The 23,600-nt window shown below is 38.8% G+C and overlaps 2 protein-coding genes across 2 annotated transcripts; both read left to right on the top strand.

Annotated features, from left to right (window-relative positions):
* Nucleotides 1–3,503: 3,503 nt before the first annotated feature.
* LOC117305373 lies at nt 3,504–8,767 on the top strand. The gene is made up of 2 exons (XM_033790244.1): nt 3,504–3,680; nt 6,365–8,767. Exon 2 carries the CDS (start codon nt 6,365–6,367, stop codon nt 7,253–7,255), a length of 891 nt encoding a protein of 296 aa, XP_033646135.1. The 5' UTR covers nt 3,504–3,680; the 3' UTR covers nt 7,256–8,767.
* Nucleotides 8,768–10,710: 1,943 nt separating this feature from the next.
* LOC117305298 lies at nt 10,711–21,831 on the top strand. The gene is made up of 4 exons (XM_033790147.1): nt 10,711–10,749; nt 15,060–15,541; nt 16,022–16,387; nt 21,075–21,831. The coding sequence occupies exons 2-4, from the start codon at nt 15,070–15,072 to the stop codon at nt 21,566–21,568; spliced, it is 1,332 nt and encodes a 443-aa protein (XP_033646038.1). The 5' UTR covers nt 10,711–10,749; nt 15,060–15,069; the 3' UTR covers nt 21,569–21,831.
* Nucleotides 21,832–23,600: the final 1,769 nt, after the last annotated feature.

Genomic DNA, 23,600 nt, shown 5'->3' with positions numbered 1-23,600 from the left:
TATCTGACGAAATTTCGACTCAATTCGCCGAATTGGGACGGGGGAGGGTCGCGAAAATTGCATGCACCGTGGGGGCGACGAAGTTTTAAAAAAACATGGGAAAACCTGACATCGTCATACAAGACTATTCTGTAGCTGAAAAGAGCTAAAATATTTATACAAACAACCTGTACCTTTTTTAAAGAATGATTATGTCACCATGACGGGTTTTAATAGTTGTGGATACGCAACAAACATACATAAATTTCATACAAATAAAGACTTTGTTTTGTTTATACAGAAAAGAGTGCTATAATTATCTCAGTGTCTTCAAATAACTGAACGGTTCCAAAAACCAAAAGTATATTTTCCCCTTAGAATGTTACACTGTTTTCCTTGCATCCATTTGCCTGGATAAAGTAGCCGTTTGGCCTTCACTATGATTTTTATTCTTTGAACATAAACAAATAATTATTATTGAGACTTGAGGCGATGATGGTGAGATATCAATGTTTGCTTTGCAGTTAACACAATGTGTATTAACTCGTTGCCAGATAGATTTTGTTCTTTAGAGAACTGCCTTGCTTTATATTATTTTTACACCGTAGATTTTTCTCAAATCGGGAGACTTCCCAGCTCCAAACAATAACTGCCTTGCTTTGTTGTCCTGTTTTCTTTAATTAATTGAATTCGGAAATTTTTCACAGAAACAGCACTCCTGTGTCAATGAGTCACCACCAAGCTTTCGAACTGAATCTCCAGTGACAAGTCCCCATGGCGGGTTTTAATAGTTGTGGATACGCACCAAACATACACAAAATTTCATACAAATAAAGACTTTGTTTTGTTTATACAGAAAAGAGTGCTATGATTATCTCAGTGTCTTCAAATAACTGAACGGTTCCAAAAACCAAAAGTATATTTCCCCTTAGAATGTTACTCTGTTTTCCTTGCATCCATTTGCCTGGATAAAGTAGCCGTTTGGCCTTCACTATGATTTTTAATCTTTGAACCAAAACAAATAATTATTATTGAGACTTGAGGCGATGATGGTGAGATATCAATGTTTGCTTTGCAGTTAACACATTGTGTATTAACTTGTTGCCAGATAGATTTTGTTCTTTAGAGAACTGCCTTGCTTTATATTTTACACCGTAGATTTTTCGAAAATCGGGAGACTTCTCAGCTCCAAAAAATAACTGCCTTGCTTTGTTGTCCTGTTTTCTTTCTTCAATTGAGTTCTGTCATTTTTTTCACTGAAACAGCACTCCTGTGTAAATTAGTCACCAAGCTTTCGAACTGAATCACCAGTGATTCGTGGTAAATCTTAAACCCCATTGTATCATGTTTCCCCGAAAAGCTTCTGCGCTTGCTTGCGTAAAAATCGAGTGATGTCCTTGAATCACGATGGGTTCGCCCATACCTTTCTACCCCCCATTGTCGACTCGAAATCTGCTGATTCCAGACCCGTGTCCATTTTTAAAATGTGAGAATTAAATGATGAAATATTCTCACTTGTTGCACCACTTAAGTCCAAAAAGATATTAGATTGTAATAGGGCACAATCGTTCAAACAATAAACCACTTTTAGTACACGTGTATAGACCACCTTGTCCTTTGGAAATACTCTAATTCGACCAAGAGGGCGCCCTATAAGGCCCACTGATAACCACAGCGCATGCTGCTGCGTTGTGGGGTGCACCATAATAAAATAAACTACCATAGCATACAGTGATTAAGTTATGATGACATTATTTTCTCTTATTGCATCACCTGTTCCTTGGAATTACTCTAACTTCCCTAAGAGGGCGCACTACTATATTCAGTCAGATAATCACAGCCGCTGCAGTGCGTCTGTGTGGGGTGCAAAACCGACCCTAGCAGAGTCTTTCTCGAAAGATATTTTAGAAAAAAATTACAGTCGTGGGTTCGAACCCTATTCGCTTAATTGCTTTTTCAAGGGCTCGGGGGAAGTAAGCTGTCTGAGCATTAAGTGGTTTTAGTAAAGTTTTAACTTAAAACCAGAATCGACTTGGGTTTTCCACATTATAAACAGTGTAAGTTGAACTTAATGAGCAGCGGCAGACATGACTTACATGTGCACCAATGTTGTATTTATGTGTACTATCCCATAGTATAAACTTTGGTTTGCAAAATTACGGCATACACTGCCCGCCACCCCCCCCCCCCCCAAAAAAAAAAAAAAAATCATAGTAGAGATTTCGTTCACTTATTACCACCGCCCTCTCGTGATGTGATGTCCAACAAGAAAAGCTTTGGGAAAAGCAGTGTTAACTAGCGTAATTATTCCCCGTCTTCTCCTAACTTGTTGCAGACTGGTATCCATTGGAAAAAACTTCATTAAGTTGTAGCGGTATCATTTTGTGATAATGCCAAACAATTATTTGTATTTGGTCAAGGAAGCGGGTCGGTGTTTCTCTGCGTTTATTTCGATCTGTTTAAACAAAATAACTAGCATCCTTAGACTTGCACTCTACAGTGATTAAGTTCTCTTTAAGAGGTGAGGAAGGGTGTGGCTTTCTGTCCCCCGGAGATTCGGTGTCTCCCCCCCCCCCCCCGATATGGCAAACTGTGTCCAAACCTTTTTCTGATAGCGCCCTCTTGTGAAACATCCTCCTTCAGCCCATTTTAATTTACCGTAGGGGGAGAAAATCTCACGTAATTCTCTGGGACATCCTTGGTTCTACTACAAGAAATATTAATATTAATAATCAGCTTAAATCTTCATGGTCTAGGTTCTGAGTTCGAATCCCATCAGAGTAGTACGCATGTGCATTTGTTTTACAGGAAATGGGAAAGCACCGAGTAAAACACATCTGTGTCATGGGAAAATGAAACAATATTTTGTATCCCCTATGCAAAATTAAAATTCTATGTATTAACTAACTCTCTCGCTAAGTTGAATAAAAGTAAACTTTATAAACCTATAAACTTATTTCGAATTTTCATTTTCATTTTTAGAACAATGCACATGAAAACATCTGGCTGCACGCAGCCGCCGACATCTTGAAAACAAAGCATTGTTTATGATAAATAAAACCGCAGTCTAGAAAACAAAATAATTGTTTATTAAGAATTAACCCTAAGCGTCCCTCTACAAAGAAAACATGAACAACTTATTAAAGATATATTTTTTATTATTTTGTATCAGTTTCGAAATAACCCTTTGAAACAATTAAAGGAAAACGAATTGCGTTTTTTTTGTTTCAATTTGTTTTTAAACGAATTTAATCCCCTTTTTCGAAACAGGAAGCAAAAGTAAAAAAAAAAAGCTTGGAAAAAAAACCCTTAGCACACAAAGTTGTAGCATCTGCAGTAAGGTTTCGGTTTTGAACGAGCTGATATTCTGATTGGTTGATCATACCAAGGTCACTGAAAAGGACGATTCTGATTGGCTAGAGAGAACTCTAGGTTAACACTATAATAAATATATATTTATTATACAATGAACAATAACCAAGTGAATCATTTTTCGTCGAAGCATAGAGTTTATCAAAACATGTTATCATTTTTGTTCTTTTATAACCACAAAATTTGGTCGATTTTTGGTATCGATCTGAGCTTATTTAAAAAGAGGGTTTTTTGACCAGGGTTTTTATGTAACCGAAAAACCATGACGGCTTTGACAGGTTTAAGGCTCCCGTCCAGAACACTGAGTTACCGATAGGACACAGATATAGGTGAGTTTTTAATTGCTTGTACGTTTCATATAGTAAGGTTGACGTTAACAGCATGTAATGATAATTTCGAGATGAGATGGGGTGGTTCTGAAAAGAATCGTAGGTTTCAATCCGACGTTTCGATCAGTATGCTCTGATCGTCTTCTGCTCTGATCGGGATTTCTTTCTCCACCAGAACACGATCAAAGCATACTGATCGAAACGTCGAGTTGAAACCTACGGTTCTTTTCAGAACCACCCCAACTCATGTAGAGATTATCATGACATGGTGTTTCCGAAACCTTGGCTGTATCTTATTTACAACTTGCAAAGCTTCAAATCCTAGTTATATAAATAAAGTAGGTATTTGTAAATAAATATGAAAGAGAATATAAAATTAGCTGTTGGAAACTGCTTCCAACCAAAGGGTGGTATAAATGTAAAAGAAGTTTATGGCCTGACTTGTCGACCCTAATATCCATAAACATATAACACATTATTAGGAAGTGACTAAAAGGAAAATTAACCCTTTTTTTGTTAGGGCATCCTTTCAAAATCTCAGATGGATTAAAAGAAACATTATAAAGGGATGGTACGTCAATAATTTTTTGAAATTAGAGTACACAATCCTCTATAGTTCAACAAGAATCATCTAAAAAAGGATGGTACATTAATTGTTTGGAGGGGTACATTCATTCCAATCCTTTAAAGGCAGTGGACATTATTGGTAATTACTTAAAATAATTGTTAGCATAAAACCTTTCTTGGTGACGAGTAATGGGGAGAGGTTGATGGTTTAAAACATTGTGAGAAACAGCTCCATCTGAAGTGCCATAGTGTTCGAGAAAGAAATAATTTTCCACGAATTTGATTTCAAGACCTCAGATTTAGAACTTGAGGTCTCGAAATCAACCATCTAGACGCACACAACTTCGTGAGATAAGTGGTTTTTTTTTCTTTCATTATTATCTCGCAAGTTCGATGACCGATCGAGCTAAAAATTTCACAGGTTTGTTATTTGTATGCATATGTTGAGGTACACCAACTGTGAAGGCTAGTCTTTGACAATCACCAATAGTGTCCACTGTCTTTAAATCCGTACATTCACTACAATCCGTACGTTCACTCCAATTTCCTTTTTCAAAAGGCACAGGAAATCATTCAACCACATGAGCAAGATTAATAGTAGGGCTACACCCCTTGAATCTCTCATCAAAGTGACAGTGATTATGTTTAAAGACTTAAATAATAATATTTAAGATGTGCCAGCTAAGTTTTGGTTTTCAACACCAAGGAACAAGCATTGAAAGGTCACCATTTGTTTCAATAAAATAAACCTCAAACGGTCAACTAAAATAAACCTCAAACGGTCAACCCCGTTTACTAATTGATCACGTGACCACATGTGACCTTCAGTGACCTCTTTAGCCTGTCCACTGCTCGTCTGGTCATTGACTAGCACATGGTCAAGACGGCTGGAGGTCATTGTCTTTTAGCTTAGAGGTATGTAGTATTTATTTTTGTGTTTTCGTTTACAACATTGTCACTTATCAGTTTCAACATGGAGGTAAAACTCTAACTCAATGGTTTCAATTTGGGTTTTCCGCCTTCAAGACACTGGACGCACTTTTGGTAAATTGTCATAGACCAGTCTTGTTATATGTCTTTTGCAAGAAATAACAAACCTGTGAACATTTGAAATTCAATTGGTCGTCGAAGCTGCGAGGTAATAATGAAAGAAAAACACCCTTGTCGCACGAAGTTGTGTGCTGTCAGAAGCTTGATTTCGAGACCTCAAAATCTAATTATGAGGTCTCGAAATCAAATTCGTTGAAAATTACTTCTTTCACGAAAAGTACGTTACTTTAGAGGGAGCCGTTCCTCACAATGTGCTATACCATAGAGCAAGATCAACGGGTCTCCACTGCACATGTCTTAATGACAGTTCGTTTTGTAAGGTCGTAACACTAGATTCCCAGTGGGGTTGGACAATTTGAGACCGACCGTTCGCGAGCTATTTTGTCCCCTCAAAACGTGAACTAAGCGAGGACAGACAGCTGGTTAATAAAAGCATAGCTGAAATTTATGTGTGCCAAGTTTCATGTTTATACCACTAAGTGCACGAAATTCCACTTATCTCCTGAACTTGTGTATAAAATTGGCAGAAGACCAATTTTGAAACGAGTGTTAATGTTGTATACGAAAAAAAGACCAGTTTTCAATTTCAAAGAAAATTTTACTGAATTTATTTGGACAGTTTCCATGTAGGCTTATCTTACCTGGCGGTAGGTATTTGGAAGTATTACAAATAGTCGCTGAGAATTTGTTTCTGCCATTTTGAGATAATGGTGGACACATACTATAACACTGTATGGTTTGGGTAAATGTGTCTGTATTCACCTAGACTTGAGTCAAGTCCCAATCCCGTGTTAATCTCAGAAAACGATTTCTTTGTGATGCTCTGCATTCCCCAACCTGTTGTTCCGCACGGGACCACAATAACAACATTGACGGTGGTGGGTATGCTTAGGGACCTTCTGCACGAGAACGGGTTGAATCAAGTCTAGTATTCACCCAAACCAAACAGTGCACTCCTATAGTGGCCACCATATCTCAAAAGGCTATTTTCATTTTGTAGCTAACCTGCATTTTCCAACTTCTTTGGTAAAAGTTTTAAATCATTTTGTATCTTTTTCTCGTTTCAGATGATGAAGTTCAGTTTCTTTCAGAGTGTGACGGTAAGTCTTTTAGTGGCCGTACTTCTTGCTCATTTTGGGCCGGGCTTTGGAAGCGTTGTCCCCGCCTGCGAGAAGGGGCACTTCCGTCCCAAACCAACAGAAAGCTGTACACCGTGTACCGTCTGCAACGGCCGCACGATAGAATCTGAAACCTGCCGACGCAACGCGGACACTGTGTGCGTGGCACGTAGGACCTGCCCATCCGATGCGTTCCTGGACAGGGGGACCGGGTTGTGTCAAAGATGCACGAGATTCTGTCCATCTCCGCTTGTTAAGACGTCGCCTTGTCTTGAAGAAGCCGACGCAGAATGCGGTCAGAGGTCATCGAAAGTTCATGGGAAGAGCAGCCGGAGAAGAGGGTCGAGCAGTCGGTCTCGACGGAGAAAACAGAGGCGGGGAAAGAGGCAGAAGTACCGGTTGCACGCAGAGGAGGCAGGCCCCCTTGATAAACCAGAGAAGGTGTGCCCAGATGGCTATTTTTATGATCTGAACTACAGAAAGTGCGTTGTTTGTAGCAGCGGGGCTTGCGAATTCACCGAAGTCGCGGCGTGCTCCAAACACAGCGATCGCGTCTGCGGCAAGGAGCGGCCGCATTCATCACCAACCGAAACATCCACGATATTCGATCCCTTCGATTCGATTCGAGATAACAAGCTCCCCGATACGGTGAAGGAGAAACAACGATCCCGGTTACTCAGCAACGAGTACCCGGATTCATCATCCAAGGGGAAAAGAATCGATTCCGAATACCAGATTTCCGAGAGTCTCGATGCTAACTACCCGAAGAATCATGAGGTCAACATCAAATCGGATTCGTCGCAGATGGTGCTGAGTAATAGCCCAGAGGCGTTAGATTAGGGGAAGCTTCCCAAATGACGTCACAATATTATCAAGCCGCCATTTTGAATTTTTACATGTAACTTTCTTGGATTCTATTATAAGTTGAAAGTAACAAACAAGATGGGGAGGACTTTACAGTTACCAGTGTCTGTCGTTGGGTGGCGCTACATTTAATTTGTAATCCAATATGGTGGACGCGTGGCATTTTTAAATATCAATTGAGACGTCTTCTGCAGTGAGTTATGTGACAAAAACATCCAAAGGCAAACCACTCGGGCGGAAACCTTTGTGATTCGAAAGCAGATGTCTAACCACTGGAAAAAGGAACATGATTATAGAACTGCCTCGGGCAAACTTGGTGTTCTAGTCGTAAGACATCTCCTCTATAGCAATGCAAAGGTTGTGGGTTCAAATCCCAGCCAAGTGATTTGCCGGTGGTTTTCGGCCATGAAAATGTGGCCTACGTGTACATAAAACTAATGTATTTTTGTATCTTTTTAGAGACATTTTCAAACAGTGTGTAACACATGGGACCAATACATTTTGCAACACACTGTCGGCCTTTAAAGGCTTTTACAATAATATCGCGATAATAACATGGCCACAAAAATATATTGATCTAGGCCTATATTAAGTATATACCTTTTTTCAGGGGTGGATTTCACAAAGAGTTAGGACTAGTCTTATCTCGAGTTAGGACCAGTTACTCGTCCTAACTTAGGACTGTCTATTCAATTTGTGTGTCTCCTAGGATAGTCCTGAATCTTTGTGAAATCCACCCCGGCTCTTAATATTTCGGTAGTTTTTTTTCGTACAGTGTGAAACACATAGGGACCAATACATTTTGCACCCCACTGTATCAAGAAAATTACACTATAAAGCAAATGTTTTTGTGCTTAACAAGTTTGTGTGCTTAAAGGCTTTATGAACTTGGACCCAAGTCACTTGCACTGTGATTTGAAACTTTGCATGACATTAAAACAAGGTAGTCTTCATCACTAAACATTAAATAAATAAACAAATAAATATTACTGATGCAAACATATTTTCCCGGTGCTTGTTAACTGAGTGTGCTAAAACATTTCATATAATTCTAACAAGTTTCATTGTTATATTATTTCACCTATTGACATTTTGTATAATTTTGTACACAAACTATTTTGACAACTTTACATCTGGGGTTTTAAATCACGGATTTGGTTTTAAAGCTGAATATTTTGCCAGAAAATAAATGCGTTATAGCCAAAAATTGTTTTAAACACATTTTTACTGAATAGCGATTTCACTTTTTAAATTGAACATTATTTGTCATTTGTATTAATTCATTCCATAAATTGACAAGCCTTTTTTGTTTCTACCTATTATATTTTAGGATAGATTTAATTTTATTGTATTTTCATTGCCTTTTTTTGTAATCATAAGTAGAAAAGTATTAACACTTTGTGCTATCAAAACTTTGCGTGACCAAAACCGATTAAAGATATTACGTTGTTTAAACAACTTTGTATGTGTACGAACTTCATCTTTGGGAATTATCGGTTTCGAAAAGGCTTTTTCCGTGTTTTGGGGAACCACTTCAAACTCTACTTTGAACTCATTGAACTCCTGCACTCTGTTACACTTTTATGGGGAGGTCAGGACAACCTCGTTCCCATGGATGTACGAGCTCCTCGCACCATTATTTTAACTTTTTTTGTTTTAAATGGTCTGAGTACGTAAGATTAACATCTGAATATTTTCGTTTCAGAAGATTATTTTCGTGACTTGTTTTACTCATTTCTCAAAAATAAATATCGCACCGCAGGAAGTGATATTTTAAGGGAAGCTTTCTACCATCATTATCTTTAAACCGTGTAAGTTTAGCGTAAATCTGTGGACATTGTGTTCTGTATCCTACAAAAAGTACACAAGCCCTTTAAAGGCACTGGACACCTTATATGCATAAAATAACAAACTTGGTCGTCGAAGTTGCGAGATAGTAATGAACGAAGCTTCCGAGACCTCAAAATCTAATTCTGAGGTCTCGAAGTCAAATTTGTGGAAAATTACTTCTTTCTTGAAAACTACGTTACTTCCAGAGGGAGCCGTTTCCAACAACGCTTTATACTGTCAACAGCTCCCCATTACTCACAACCAATCAATGTTTTGTGCTAATAATTATTTTGAGTAATTACCAATAGTGTCCAGTGCCTTTAAGTCCCTATCCGGCATTGGTATCAGCCTCGACCAGTTTTTGTTATTAATATAAATACACGTCTACATTTTCAAAAAATTTGAATTGGGGGAAACCCGCCTAAAACATTTGTAGACCAATGTCTGTTTGAGCGCCATTCAGGAATTAAAGTTAATTGGGGTGGGGTTTGCGTTACAATAATGTCGTCAACACACAACCTCATTTCCTCTTTAATTTTCGGTTTCATGTTTTGTTGTGCAAAGCAACAGTGGGTTAATTTGAAATGATTAATAGATTAAAGGCACCGGACACCTTTTGGTCATTGTCAAAGAATATCAGTCTCACTTGGTGTATCCCAACAAGCGCATACAAATATCAATTTCGACTCAATTGGTCATCGAAGTTGCAAGAGAATAACGAAAACATCCATTTTGCACAAATTAGTTGTGCCTTAAAGGCTTCAATGCCTTACACAGGAATCAGGCCTGAAGTATGTTATATATTATTTGAGAAATGACCTCATTCTCAAAAACTACGTTAATACTTCAGAGGGAGCCGTTTCTCACACTGTTTTATAAGATCAGCAGCTCTCCATTGCTCGTTACCAATTAAGTTTTGTACGTTGACAACTATTTTTTAGTAACTGCAAATAGTGTCCTATGCCTAAAACATAACGATGTGGAGTGCCGTGGCCGAGCGGTTACGAGCACCAGACTCGAGTTTTGGTGTTTCTGATCAGCAGAGTGTGGCCTCATCGGCTTGCAAGTAACAGTTAAAAGTTATGGTTATAACCCCTGTGTTACTGGTCCACATTGCAAGCAACCCTTGTTGTTTTTTTTAACAAAGGTCTGATACAGCTTGTGAGCAGTGAACAAGTGAAGGTTTTAAAACCCGGTGTTTCTGGTTCACATTACCAAGCACCCTTGGGTTTTTTTTACCACAGGTTTACCCCAGCTTGCGAGTAACTGTGAAAAAGTAAGGGTTATAATAACCCCAGTGTTTCTGGTTCACATGGCAAGCACCCTTGTTTTATGACCACAGGTTTACCCCGGCTTGTGCGCCCTCTATACGAATAGAATAATATCAAAGGCCTGTTGTTGTTTGTTTACTCTTACTTCGAGCTCGCAAAGTGCAGTTGATGTTTAAAAGGCTGACTGGGGGATGCACCACGCGTGTAGCGTGTCCGATTAATTTCAACGTGCAGTTGATGTTTAAAGGGCTGGTTGGGGATGCACCACGCGCGTGTGTCTGATTATCCTGACAGTTGGCTTGTTGCACGCACGTGTTTGTACTACTATAGGGCACAACGTCCGTCCGTTCCAGAAACAATCCGTTACAGGTAAGTCTTATGTCTTTGTCAGTTGATTATAATTATAAAGGCACTATTGGTAATTCCTCAAAATAATTGTTAGTATAAAAACTTACCTGGTACTAACGAGTAATGGAGAGCTGTTGATAGTATAACAAATTGTGAGAAACGGCTCCACCTCCCTGGAGAAAAAGCGCCCTTGTTACGTTTTAGCTATCAACCCAAAATGCTGTACCTAATAGTTGCTCATAAGAAACTGCAAACCAAGGCGGCTAATTAGTACTGATAACTCTTAACGACACTGGACACCTTTGGTAATAGTCAAAGACCAGTCTTCTCATTCGGTGTATCTCAACATATGAATGAATAAAATAACAAACCTGTGAAAATTTGAACTCAATTGGTCGTCGATGTTGCGAGATAATAATGAAGGAAAAAACACCCTTGTCACACGAAGTTGTGTGCTTTCAGATGCTTTGAAATCGAATCCTCAGCTGAGGCGGAATTCAATTAAAATAATTATTTTAGTGAGAAATTACTTCTTTCTAAAACAAAAAAAGAAGTTACTTCAGAGGGAGCCGTTTCTCACAATGTTTTATACTATCAACAGCTCATCATTGTTCGTTACCAAATAATTTTTTGTGCTAACTATTATTTCGAGTGATTATCAATGGTACCCAGTGCCTTTCAAAATGTACGTTTTTTGATTGAGTATCGTTTTACCAATTAATGAATAACACTAAGGGTTCTTAGTATATGAACGTATTGAGGTTGACAAACTGCTTTAACGTGAAAAGGAAACAACAGCACTAAACGAGACCCAAATGTTCGAATAGCCGTATGACTTGCACCGTCTATTTATTTTCCCGTACACAAAAATATACAATATTAAACAATAAAATCCTGAGAGTTTTCTTCCGGGAAAAATAAAAAAAAATCCCGGGATTTTTGTGTGCGTTGTTTTCCTTGTTGGTTTGTTTGTTTGTGTATTTACTTTCCTGTAAACATTTTGTGAGGCAGGTAGATTTGATTCACATTACAAAGGATTTCCGCAATTCTGGTCATAAAAAAAACGTCCACAGGTTAAAGACAGCGGACACTATTAGTAGTTGTCAAAGACCAGTCTTCTCACTTATTGTATCTCAACATATGCATAAAATAACAAACTTGTGAAAATTTGAGCTCAATTGGTAGTCGAAGTTGCGAGATAACTATGAAAGAAAAAACACCCTTGTCACACGAAGTTGTGTGCTTTCAGATGCTTGATTACGAGACCTCAAATTCTAAATAATATGAGGTCTCGAAATCAAATTCGTGGAAAATTACTTCTTTCTCGAAAACTATGGCACTTCAGAGGGAGCCGTTTCTCACAATGTTTTATACTATCAACCTCTCCCCATTACTCGTTACCAAGAAAGGTTTTATGCTAATAATTATTTTGAGTAATTACCAATAGTGTCCACTGCCTTGAACGTGAGAGGGGAAACAACTAAAACCGGTCCCGATGTTCGAATAGCCGCATGACTTGCACCCGTCTCTATTCCCACACAAAAAAACAGACAATATTAAACAATAAAATCCTCGAAAGTTTTCTTCCGGGAAAAATTTTAAAAAATCCCGGGACTTTTGTGTGCGTTGTTTTCCTTGTTGGTTTGTAATAATGTAAGAATTTTCCTTGTTTATTTGTTTATTTACTTTCCTGTAAACATTTTGGGGGCAGGTATATTTGTTTCACATTTTTAAAGGATTTCCGCAATTCTGGTAAAAATAAATTAATGAAAACGTCCACAGGTTAACATAAATCTACATTACATTCTGCATAGCGTTCTGTGAAGTAAACTCACTGTAAAATTCACTGTATTTTCTGATTTTAGTGAATTGATCAAGTTTCACCTAAAAAACATTGAGTTTCTTCCGACAGATGTTGTAAGTAAACCCTTCGAATCGACTAAATGAAAACACACCATTCTATTAAATAATTGGTTTTTTTTTTCACAATTTTAATAACCAGTTGAGCTATAAATGTTCAAAGTGTTTTTGTTTTACGTTCATAGTTTTTTTTTATGTACTGTATTAAATGTTTATTATTGTTATCGTGATTTATCGTAGTAATTTATATATTCATGGAAATTATTGCAGTTATTTCGGAATTAAAAATTTATGTTATGAATAATTTTGTTTGGAAAACCCAAGCGAGGATACTGATCTTTGACAACTACCAAAATAATACGCCTAACCTACCTTTTGAAGTGTCCGTTTTTACTTAAAGGCAGTGGACACTGTTGGTAATTGTCAAAGACTAGCCTTCACCTTTGGTGTATCTCAACATATGCATAAAATAACAAACCTGTGAAAATTTCAGCTCAATCGGTCGTCGAAGTTGCGAGATAATAATAAAAGTAAAAAACACCCTTGTCACACGAAGTAGTGTGCTTTCAGATGCTTAATTTCGAGACCTCAAGTTCTTAATCTGAGGTCTTGAAATCAAATTCGTGGAAAATTACTTCTTTCTCGAAAACTATGGCACTTCAGAGGGTGCCGTTTCTCACAATGTTTTATACCATCAACCTCTCCCCATTACTCGTCACCAAGAAAGGTTTTATGCTAATATTTATTTTGAGTAATAACCAATAGTGTCCACTGCCTTTAAAACAAACATTTAGATATTGACTTATTAATCTTTAGCGATAATCTTCGCAGCTGCCTATAATGACGCTATTTGCGTCACACAAGTGCACTGCTCAGTGAACCTTGACACCAAAGCTGTTAAGGCACTGGACGCTATTGGTAACTACTCAAAATAAACGTTAGCATAAAAATGTACTTGGTAACGAGCAATAGAGAGCTGTTGGTAGTATAACACATTGTGAGAAACGGCTCCCCCTGAAGAAACGTAGTTTTTGAGAAAGAATTAATTTCTCAGTGTTTGAAACGAATTCGAGGCATTTGAATGCACGTAACTTGTACTTGTAAGGGTGTCGATTCTTCCATTAGTAGGGACTTTTCGTTTTCGACGACGGATGGTTCTGCGACGGGTAAGATGACATTTGGCGTCATCTGCGCATGCGTCGGCTTTGAGGACGGTCGTCCCTCAATTTCTACGACAGTACTTTGGATGATTCTTCGTTGTGCTGAAAACGACAACGTTTAGGTGAACAACCGTCGCAGAACCATCCGTCGTCGAAAACGAAAAGTCCCTAGTATCTCGCTACTGCGACGACCAACTGAGTTCAAATGTTCACTGGTTTGTTATTTTATGCATATATGTGGAGATACACCAAGTGAGAAGACTGGTCTTTGACAATTGAAGGTGTGGATTTCACAAAGAGTTAAGCATAGTCCTATATCGAGTTAAGACGAGCTACTCGTCCTATAACTTAGGACTAGCATTATTTTTTTTAAATATCTCCTAGGACTAAATAGGCCCTAGTCCTAACCCTTTGTTAAATCGGTCCGGTGCCTGTAATGTGTATTTGTTTCATTCATGGTTTATTCCTGGCCAATGACAAACACTTTTATCTTGTAACATATTCCGAGTCAATGCAAACCATGCGTAAAATTAAAGCCAATTCTACTAATTGTTTCTATTACGGACATCAATTTCCTCGGGTTTTTTTTTCTTTCGTTTTTTTTAATCTGTATAGTATTTCCCGTTGGTTTCTGGTGATTGTGTTTTTCAATTACGGAATTATTCTTCCTGCATTAATAACAAAATAATATCGCTCCGGGTTTGTTTAAAGCCATTATACCCTTTCGGTACAGGAAAACAAAATTCACAGATTTACAAATAATTTACAGGGTTTACAGAAGGTAATGGTAATAGACTTCTCTTGAAATATTGTTCCATGAAATGCTTTACTTTTTGAGGACACATTAAAACAATACAATTACGGATTTATTTTAAACACATGTCATGACGCGGCGAAACGCGCGGAAACAAGAATGGGTTTCCCGTTATTTTCTCCCGACTCCGATGACCGATTGAACCTAAATTCTCACAGGTTTGTTATTTTATATATTAGTTGTGATACACGAAGTGTGGGACTTGGACAATACTGTTTACCAAAAGTGTATAATGGCTTTAATTGTATATTATATTATGATTAAAACAATCTACTGGTTATAAAAAAAGGTACACTTTGCCAAGATGGGTATGGGTTGTCAATATTAACATGGCAATTTTATTGTGACACCATACTTTGCTTAATAGCAACTAAGATTTGGTTGCTTTTAAGATCAATCTTCGCTCTTTGGGAAATCGAGCATATAAGTATGAAACACCAGCTCTTAAGGTTAACGTTTGAAATGAAACTTTACTTTTGTTCAAAATATCTTTGCAGGGAGAATAATATGTATGCATGTATTGCACTGGTGTTTGCGGCCACACTCCTCATCTCGCCCAATGTCGTCAGTGGCAGTCTTAAATGCCGTATGGGGACATTCCACGATACATCAGGCCCTGGGTTGACCGACTGCAAGCCATGCTCCACCTGCCCAGCCGGGTCAAAGGTCATGTCAGAGTGCAGGAACGACCAAGACACCGTCTGCTGCACGAAGTACTGCGCAAGCGATGCGTACTTGGACGAGAGCGCGTGCGTGTGCAGACGCTGCACGCGCACCTGTCCGCCCAATTATAGGATGGAGGTTCACTGCGGAGTGCGCAATAACGCAGAATGCGTGTCAGTAAATTTGGCCGTTCCAAAGATTGCGCAGAGCAGCAGTAGGTCTACAAAAAGTCGGCCAGGCAGACGACCCGCCGGGGACGATGACCAAACATCGGCACCTTCAAGTCACCGGGAACTAACTCAGGTTATTAACCCAGGTAATGACAGCGTCATACACAAACATGCTTACCGAAGCATATTATCAGCTTAGCAGAATTGTAGTGTCTCAACAAGTCATCATATTCAAGACCAATATCCCGAAACATTTTTTAAGCATAAAGAAACTTAGTCCCTTAGTCTAATAAAAACGCTTAGTCCCTTATTGTTTTTTCAGCTGATCATCGCGATTTAATGAAGACCAAACACTTTTCTTTTGTAAAAATTGCAACTCCCATTCTATGTAAATTAACTATAATTGTTATAACCAAGATTCTTAAATGACACACATTAATTTTGTGATGACCCGTATCGGATAACAAGCAATGATATCCATTTTAAAAAGGTTGCAATTGCTTGTATTTATACCTGTACTTAGTCTTCATACAAGTTGCCTTACTCTGGTTGTTTTTAGATGACAATGATTATAATAATGTTTGGGACAAACATTAAAAGGGCGGTATTTATTTTCTTTTTTGAAGATTCACACGCTACTACACCGACAACGGGCTTGCTCATTACCACCGTGGCGAAATCTCCTCCTCAACCGCACCAGACGTTCCCCAAGCACTTATCACAATCAGTGTCCACTTCACGAGCGACCAACCCACCTGATGGAGTCGCTGCATTCCAATCAACGGCTGGAGTAACGTCTGGGGATTTGATGCGCCCTCTTCGGGTTGTCATCGTGATTGTTTGTGTTATAGTGGTGGTTGCCGTAGCGTCTCTACTCCTGTGTTGTAAGATTACTTTGATGTGCGGCCTGAAGAGAAATTCAAACAGGAGTGTGGGCGTGGCTAACGATCCAAAATGGAGGATGCAAACCCCCTTGAACAATTTCTACGCAGGTATGATTATGAATATTCTATAAGTAAAAGTATTTTTGTATTGAAGATTATTTCTTGAGAAACCGACCACCTATTTATTTATGTATTTTGTCTTGTTTTTAATAACCAGAATAGCCCAATCAGTTGGCAATGGACTATTTACCATTGGGGCATGTTATATGCATCCCGGTTGGTTTTAACTTCTTTTCATTAAAAACATTGGACACTATTGGTAATAAAATAAAAAAAACTGTGAAAATTTGAGCTCAATCGGTCGTCGAAATTGCGAGATAATAATGAAAGAAAGAAAACCTTGTCACACGAAGTCACATAAAATGCTTGATTTCGAGACCTCAAATTCTAAATGTGAGGTCGCGAAATCATATTCGTGGAAAATTACTTCTTTCTCGAAAACTACTTTACTTCAGAGGGAGCCGTTTCTCACAATGTCTTATACTATAAACCTCTCTCTATTACTCGATACCAAGTAAGGTTTTATGCTAATAATTATTTTGAGTAATTACCAATAGTGTCCCCTGCTTTTTAACACGTTCGTTTACATTCGCCTCCCATTAAGCCAAATGAGCATCAATCAAAGTTGAAAAGAGAATAGGCCTAATGTGTGGAACAATAACTACTGTCTCTCCTTGGCCATGGCCCATTTCAATGCTTAAAGGCAGTGGACACTATTGGTAATTACTCAAAATAATTATTGGCATAAAACCTTTCTTGGTGACGAGTAATGGGGAGAGGTTGATGGTATAAAACATTGTGCGAAACGGTTCCCTCTGAAGTGCCATAGTTTTCGAGAAAGAAGTAATTTTCCATGAATTTGATTTCGAGACCTCAAGGTTAGACCTCAAGTTTTATAACTAACGGTTACAAACGCTTTTCAAAGACCAACTCGACCGATCCAATGCAACGTCTTCCTTTAATCAAACTTTGTTAAAGGCAGTGGTCACTATTGGTAATTACTAAAAAATAATTATTAGCACGAAACCTTACTCGGTAACGAGTAATGGGGAGAGGTTGATGGTGAAGTGACATAGTTTTCAAGAAAGAAGTAATTTTCCACGAATTTGATTTCGAGACCTCAGATATAGAACTTGAGGTTTCGAAATCAACCATCTAAACGCACACAACTTCGTGTGACAAGGCTGTTTTTTCTTTCATTATTATCGCGCAAGTTCGATGATCGATTGAGCTCAAATTTTCACAGGTTTGTTATTTTATGTATAATGTTGAGATACACCAACTGTTAAGGCTAGTCTTTGACAATTACCAATAGTGTCCACTGCCTTGAATAATACTTATCTTATTTTGTGTTTCTGTCAAGTGCATTATAAGTTAGGTCTATACACCCTTTGTGCAGGAACTTTAACTTTAGCGGCATGCTCCACAATTGATGTCATATTAATTGCGTTTGTGATCGGGACGCGGTTGTGTCTTTTATTTAGTCCGAAACCCAGAGTTCTTTTCACTGAGGGGGGACCACGCGGGGAAACCCCGAACCCTAAAAACGCGTCTATGTGTTGCCCTACAACAATAGAATTTTTCTATCCAACCGACCCACAACAGGTGGAGCGAAGTCCATGTACTAAACATAAGCAATTTATTAGTGTCAAGTTCAATATTATGCGATTGGTGAATAGCTAAAGGTTTTCCATGCAAATTTCAGCACAAAAAAAAAATCATTCAATTTCGTCAAAGGCTTGAACACTAATGGTAACCACTCAAAAAAAGTTGTTGGCATAAAAACTTACTCGGTAACAAGCAATGTAGAGCTATTGAAAGAATACAGCATTGTGAGAAACGGCTCCCTCTGAAGTAACGTAGTATTTGAGAAAAGAGGTAATTTCTCACTAATTTTTAAAAAATTGAATTCGAGACCTCAGTAGGTCTCGAATTCAAGCAACTTGCGACAAGGGTGTTTTTCTGCGACTTCGACGACCAATTGAGTTCAAATGTTTACAGGTTTGTTATTTTATGCATATGTTGAGATACACCAAGTGAGATAACTGGTCTTTGACAATTACCAAAGGTGTCCAGTGTCTTAAAGGGGAGTGAATGGACGCCCCCCCCCCCAAAAAAAAAAAGAAGTGGTACTCGAAGTTTTTTATCTCATTTTTGTTTGTAACATTTCGGGCAAACAATCCCTCTACCACACTTCAACCAAAGGCCCCCATACACACCCATAGTGTTAACGGAGTTCTGTTTGATAGAGCTATACCCTTTTATGAAGAATATGAAATCGGTTCGTGTTTTTCTGGGTGAACTTTGCCCGCCACGCGTATCGTTTGTCTGTAAGCGTTTGGCAGCTTCAAAGATCAAGTGGAACCGCTGGGTGGGGTGTTGGCGTACTTGGCCACGCGTCTACATTCAAGCGACGAAGCTTTTTTTTTACCAAATATTGGCTTCTGCTATAAAATATAATAATATCTATTAAAAGCAAACAAAAAAGTTACCATATTATCTTTGTCTTTTCAATGAGTTAAGTGCGGTTTGCAGAAGTGGGTCTCTATAAAAAAAAATACTTATGAACAAGAAGTGGAGAGTAACTCACTGATTAATTTATTAAACCGCCCGGGTCGGGGGTAACAATCCATGTAACCAGCTAATGTTTGATTTTACCTCAGATTGAGAAGGGGTAGTTCAGGATGGGTTCTTTCTCTTCCCCTTTTCACCGTGGACACCGGTTCGAATACCACCACAGACCGGATGCTTTGCATGTTTCACTCCCTATAGACCATGTTAACTGTATTTTCTATTGGGTGTTTTATTTGTATGGATTTTAATATGTTTTCTTTTAATTGTTCAGCGCCCAGGAGCATGTTTACATGGATATGGGCGCTATATAAATTTCCATCATTATTATTATTATGTGACCTTTGTTTACAATAAGTGTGACCTTTGTTTACAATAAGTGTGACCATGTACGTTCTTTAAGTATTCTGGCAGGCACTATACTATACACTGGTCCTATGGGAAAGTTGACATTTTTTGTCATAATTTCCACATAAAACCAAGAGTTATGAAAGTAAAAGCTGGACAAGTTTTGAGATATGCCCCCTTTCATCATAATATAAGAATTAGACAGTGCAATCTCCATAAAATATAATATTTTTATATTTTTTCTTCCATTGAGCTGTGTACAAATCATGCCTGCAGGAAGTCCAGGCTCTGTGGCTCTTTTGTAAACCGGATGTCACAGGTCACATTGTCTATACCCGATTGTATGGGTTTTCTCCATTTGGGGTTTGATACTCCTATACTGAACACGTATCGTTTCGCTGTGAATATTGTGCATGCTGTTCGGTGACGTAATGAGAAAAAAATAAAAACATCAGCAGCAACAGCAAAGATAAAAATATCATTGAAGTTCAACCAAAATGGCAGTTTATATCAAATAACAATCAATTAAAGGCAGTGGACACTATTGGTCATAATTGTCAAAGACTAGACTTCACAGTTGGTGTATCTCAACATAATATGCATAAAATAACAAACCTGTGAAAATTTGAGATCAATCGGTCATCAACGTTGCGAGATAATAATGAAAGAAGAAAACACCCTTGTCACCCTTGTCACACGAAGATGGTTGATTTCGAGACCTCAAGTTCTAAACTTGAGGTCTCGAAATCAAATTCGTTGAAAATTACTTCTTTCTCCAAAACTATGGCACTTCAGAGGGAGCTGTTTCTCACAATGTTTTATACCACCAACCTCTCCACATTACTTGTCACCAAGAAAGGTTTTATGCTAATAATTATTTTGAGTAATGACCAATAGTGTCCACTACCTTTAATTGTTTTTTCTTCTCTTTGTATAATCACTCATGTATGTATAAAGTCAGAAACCTCCAACGAAACCATCAATAAACGGAACAGGAAATCACCCCCGAAAAAAACACACACACAAAATGAATAGGCAGCATTCAGACACGACAATCATCATGCAAAGCGCATATGCCTGTTGTGTAAACACTTACAGACCGACAGGTGGACTAACAGAAGTGTATTTTTGTTGGTATCGTTTCCTGATCATACGATTATCATTTTTTAGATAAAGGCTCATATTGACAAAGGATAGGCCCCCTCTCGGTTCCTGGCCACCCCTGGATTATTTTGTTTCTCCAATTTTTGTCCAAGGTCGGGTTCGTTTGGATGGGTTAAACCTTTCGTTTGTTTACGAACCTTCGCCATCGCTTTGTGTGGGCTAATATTGTTTCGTGCGTATCCGAATTTCCGAGATTTGGTCCGTCCCTCAAGTAATATTCACCAAAATCCTACAATTTTATGGTAATTTCATCATTTATTGTGTTCAGGTTATCCCCTTAAAAAATATATATTATATTTAAAGACTTCAGGCCTGAAACCTTGTATTAGGCCTGAGTTATGCCTCATTTCTCATGAGGGGGACCGAATCCCCGGCGGACAAAGTTCCCTTTGACACCGGTTTGAAAGGAGATACATAATGGCACTATCTACAAACAAACTTCTTTTGATAGCGCCCTCTTTTGAATCCTCCTCGTACATCCCACATTAATTTCTCACGGAGGGGGGCAGAATCTCCCGCACAAAACTCTCTGGGATACCTAACTCAATTACCTGCTAAAAATCGCCTCGTGTGTGGCAAGGCAATTAAGCTTGAATATTTCTTTTTCTACATGCAGAATCAAATGAAGTTGTTTTGTTTCTTGTTTTGACAGACCGCCCGTCTCTCGATGTTGGTCCACCGGATCCGCCGAGCACAGGACCATCTCCTAAGGCACGATCCGGCAGAGGTTTTCCTGGTTCAACCTCCTCCATCGGAAGTTTCCGAACATCATCTTCAATGACCACCGACGAGGAAGAAATCGCCATTCGCATTGCCGAATGGGAGTGTGAACCTGCAGAGGTTTGGAAGTCCGCGGCTACTCAACCAGCAGCGGGCAAAGTGCCAGAGGGACGCGGTGAAAATGTGAGTTTCTACCCACGGCCGAGCATGAGCATGAACAACGTGTACCCGGAGATGTCTCCAGCCCCGTCCAAAGTGTGGATAAATGCACATGGTCAATCCAAAATATCCACTGGTCACTGCTGCCACCAATATCACCACCCACCGGAATGCGAACAGCAGCAGGTGTGCTGTCATACACAATGCATGCACGACGACTATTACCTGTCATCGACATTCTCGATCGGGAGTGGCTGCACTGTTTGAAAAAAAAAATAAGCACATTATTATGTACAAGTCTGATTTCTAAAATCAATAGTATACTCTGAGTGTGGGTTCGAGTCCCGGTCATGACGCTGTGTCCAAGTAACCATTATTGAGTCGTCCTTCGGGTCGGTGTTCGGTAGGGAATCTTTCATCCGGAGATTTTGTTCCACATAATGGACAATTAACATTGGCTTGATGGAGGAGGATAATTCAAAAGAGGGCGCTATCAGAAGTAGTTTATAATGGGTGCGTTCGTTTAGCTTCCCTGGGTCGACCCCGCGGTGCTCACTCGGGTGAGCCCCCGACAAGAGCTAATCGAACGATCATTCTCGCCCTCTTGTGGTGACGCCATGCAAGTGACCCACTCCACAAGCAGGGCACTGGGGGCTGACCCGGGTGAGCCCCTGGAATGACGTCAAAGCCATTCGAACGCACCGGTGCAGACCGGGGCTGACCCAGGAAGCTAAACGAACGCCCCCACAAAGTTCTCCATCTGCTGGGCACAGAATCTCTGGGGCCAGAATCTCTTGCCACACCGGTCCCGTGTGTTATTTAATGTAACACACGTCATTTGAACCCAGACACAATCAATAATGCTAAAAATGAGGAGTTTGCCCCGGTGTGTCTGGCAGTGTATAAAATGTGCGCTTTAACATAAGATTATTTTTCATAGTATACTATTATGTTAATGGCGCATACCACACCTTGCGCCTAAAGCATTAATTAATCGAAAAATAATTCATAAACAATCATTATTTCGGGCGTTCGAGTTGTTGAACCCGGAAAATGTTTTAAACAGAAATTTTAAATTGAGCAACAATGCGCAGGCGCGTGTGACATAATAACTTCAACATTCCATAAATAGAATCTTGTGTAATCAACGGTTATTGAATTAGTAATTTATTATGATCGAAATTTACTATCAAATTTTAAAATAATTTTATAATAATTATTTATTGTTTAAAGCTGGAGAAGTTACGCATGCAACTATTATGCAAATATTGAAGTTATAGACGTGACGTATGCTATGACGTCGATCAAGATCTAAATATAGAACACTGTATATAAATTTAGTATTTTATTTATAAGTAGGCGTTTGTTTATCAAGAAGCCTGTTATTTGCCTTTAAAACACTGCGAGATCATTATTGTTATACAATTGCCGCGGGAAAAGTCACATACCACTGAGACCAAGTTGTTATTCATTATGCATGTTATGAAATTATTGCCTCTTCTGTGATAAGTTGTGGATGATTTGAGAGAACCATTTCTTTTTGGGATGTACACGATAGTTCCATCTCTTTGTTTTGGGTGTTTGTTTGTTTGTTTGTTTGTTTTTTTTTTTTTTTGGGGGGGGGGGCTAAGCAGAAATAAGCAGGATACCAGCCACAAACTGTACATGTTGCACGGTATCGTGGCTGGTAACATTGGCAAGTTGTGCTCAGTTATGTACGTGCTCGGAGCAGCTCTATGGGCCTAGGTTAATATTCCGCTTTCGGTACTTCATTTCGTCATCAGTTTGTTGATGATGTTTAGTAACCATTTTTAACCACTGAATAAATTAAATAATGTAAAAATTGCCAGATTTTGTTATTCACTTCCTTTTTATGAATGATTATCAAGTTGTGCTGGAAAAGCATACATCCATCCATGCCTTTCATTATTGATTAAGAACTAAATTTGAACGTTGAGTCTTGGCCTTGAAGGTGTGTTGTGTGTCCTTCTTCTATACAAACATGACGAAACAAACTAGCTGAAGTTTTCTGGTCACGTTTTCGACATTGCGTTATGTGACCTCCGCAAGAAACCCACAAACTGACAATGTCAAAAAGGGGGTGTAGGCATAACACTTTTGGTTGACACATTGTTCCCTCCCAACTTGACAATCGTCCCAACTATAGTTTGCACAAACTTGAGTGTTGAATTTGTGGGGCGTTCCAACTTGGGACGATTTTTAAGTTGGGGCGGAACAGTCGACGGCGTGTGTGTCTGTTGAGATTGGAGGATGTTTCGTATGGTATACCTACCATGTT

The sequence above is a fragment of the Asterias rubens genome, chromosome 22, assembly GCF_902459465.1.
Source record: "Asterias rubens chromosome 22, eAstRub1.3, whole genome shotgun sequence".
Lineage (NCBI taxonomy): Eukaryota > Metazoa > Echinodermata > Asteroidea > Forcipulatida > Asteriidae > Asterias > Asterias rubens.
Note: the sequence above shows the minus strand (reverse complement) of the source record. Positions and strands in the feature narration are given on the sequence as shown.

Coding starts and splice junctions, on each gene's coding strand:
- LOC117305298 (XM_033790147.1), top strand. CDS start 15,070: ATGTATGCATGTATTGCACTGGTGTTTGCGGCCACACTCCTCATCTCG. Junction 15,542..16,021: donor AACTCAGGTTATTAACCCAG/GTAATGACAGCG, acceptor TCTTTTTTGAAG/ATTCACACGCTACTACACCG. Junction 16,388..21,074: donor CTTGAACAATTTCTACGCAG/GTATGATTATGA, acceptor TTGTTTTGACAG/ACCGCCCGTCTCTCGATGTT.
- LOC117305373 (XM_033790244.1), top strand. CDS start 6,365: ATGATGAAGTTCAGTTTCTTTCAGAGTGTGACGGTAAGTCTTTTAGTG.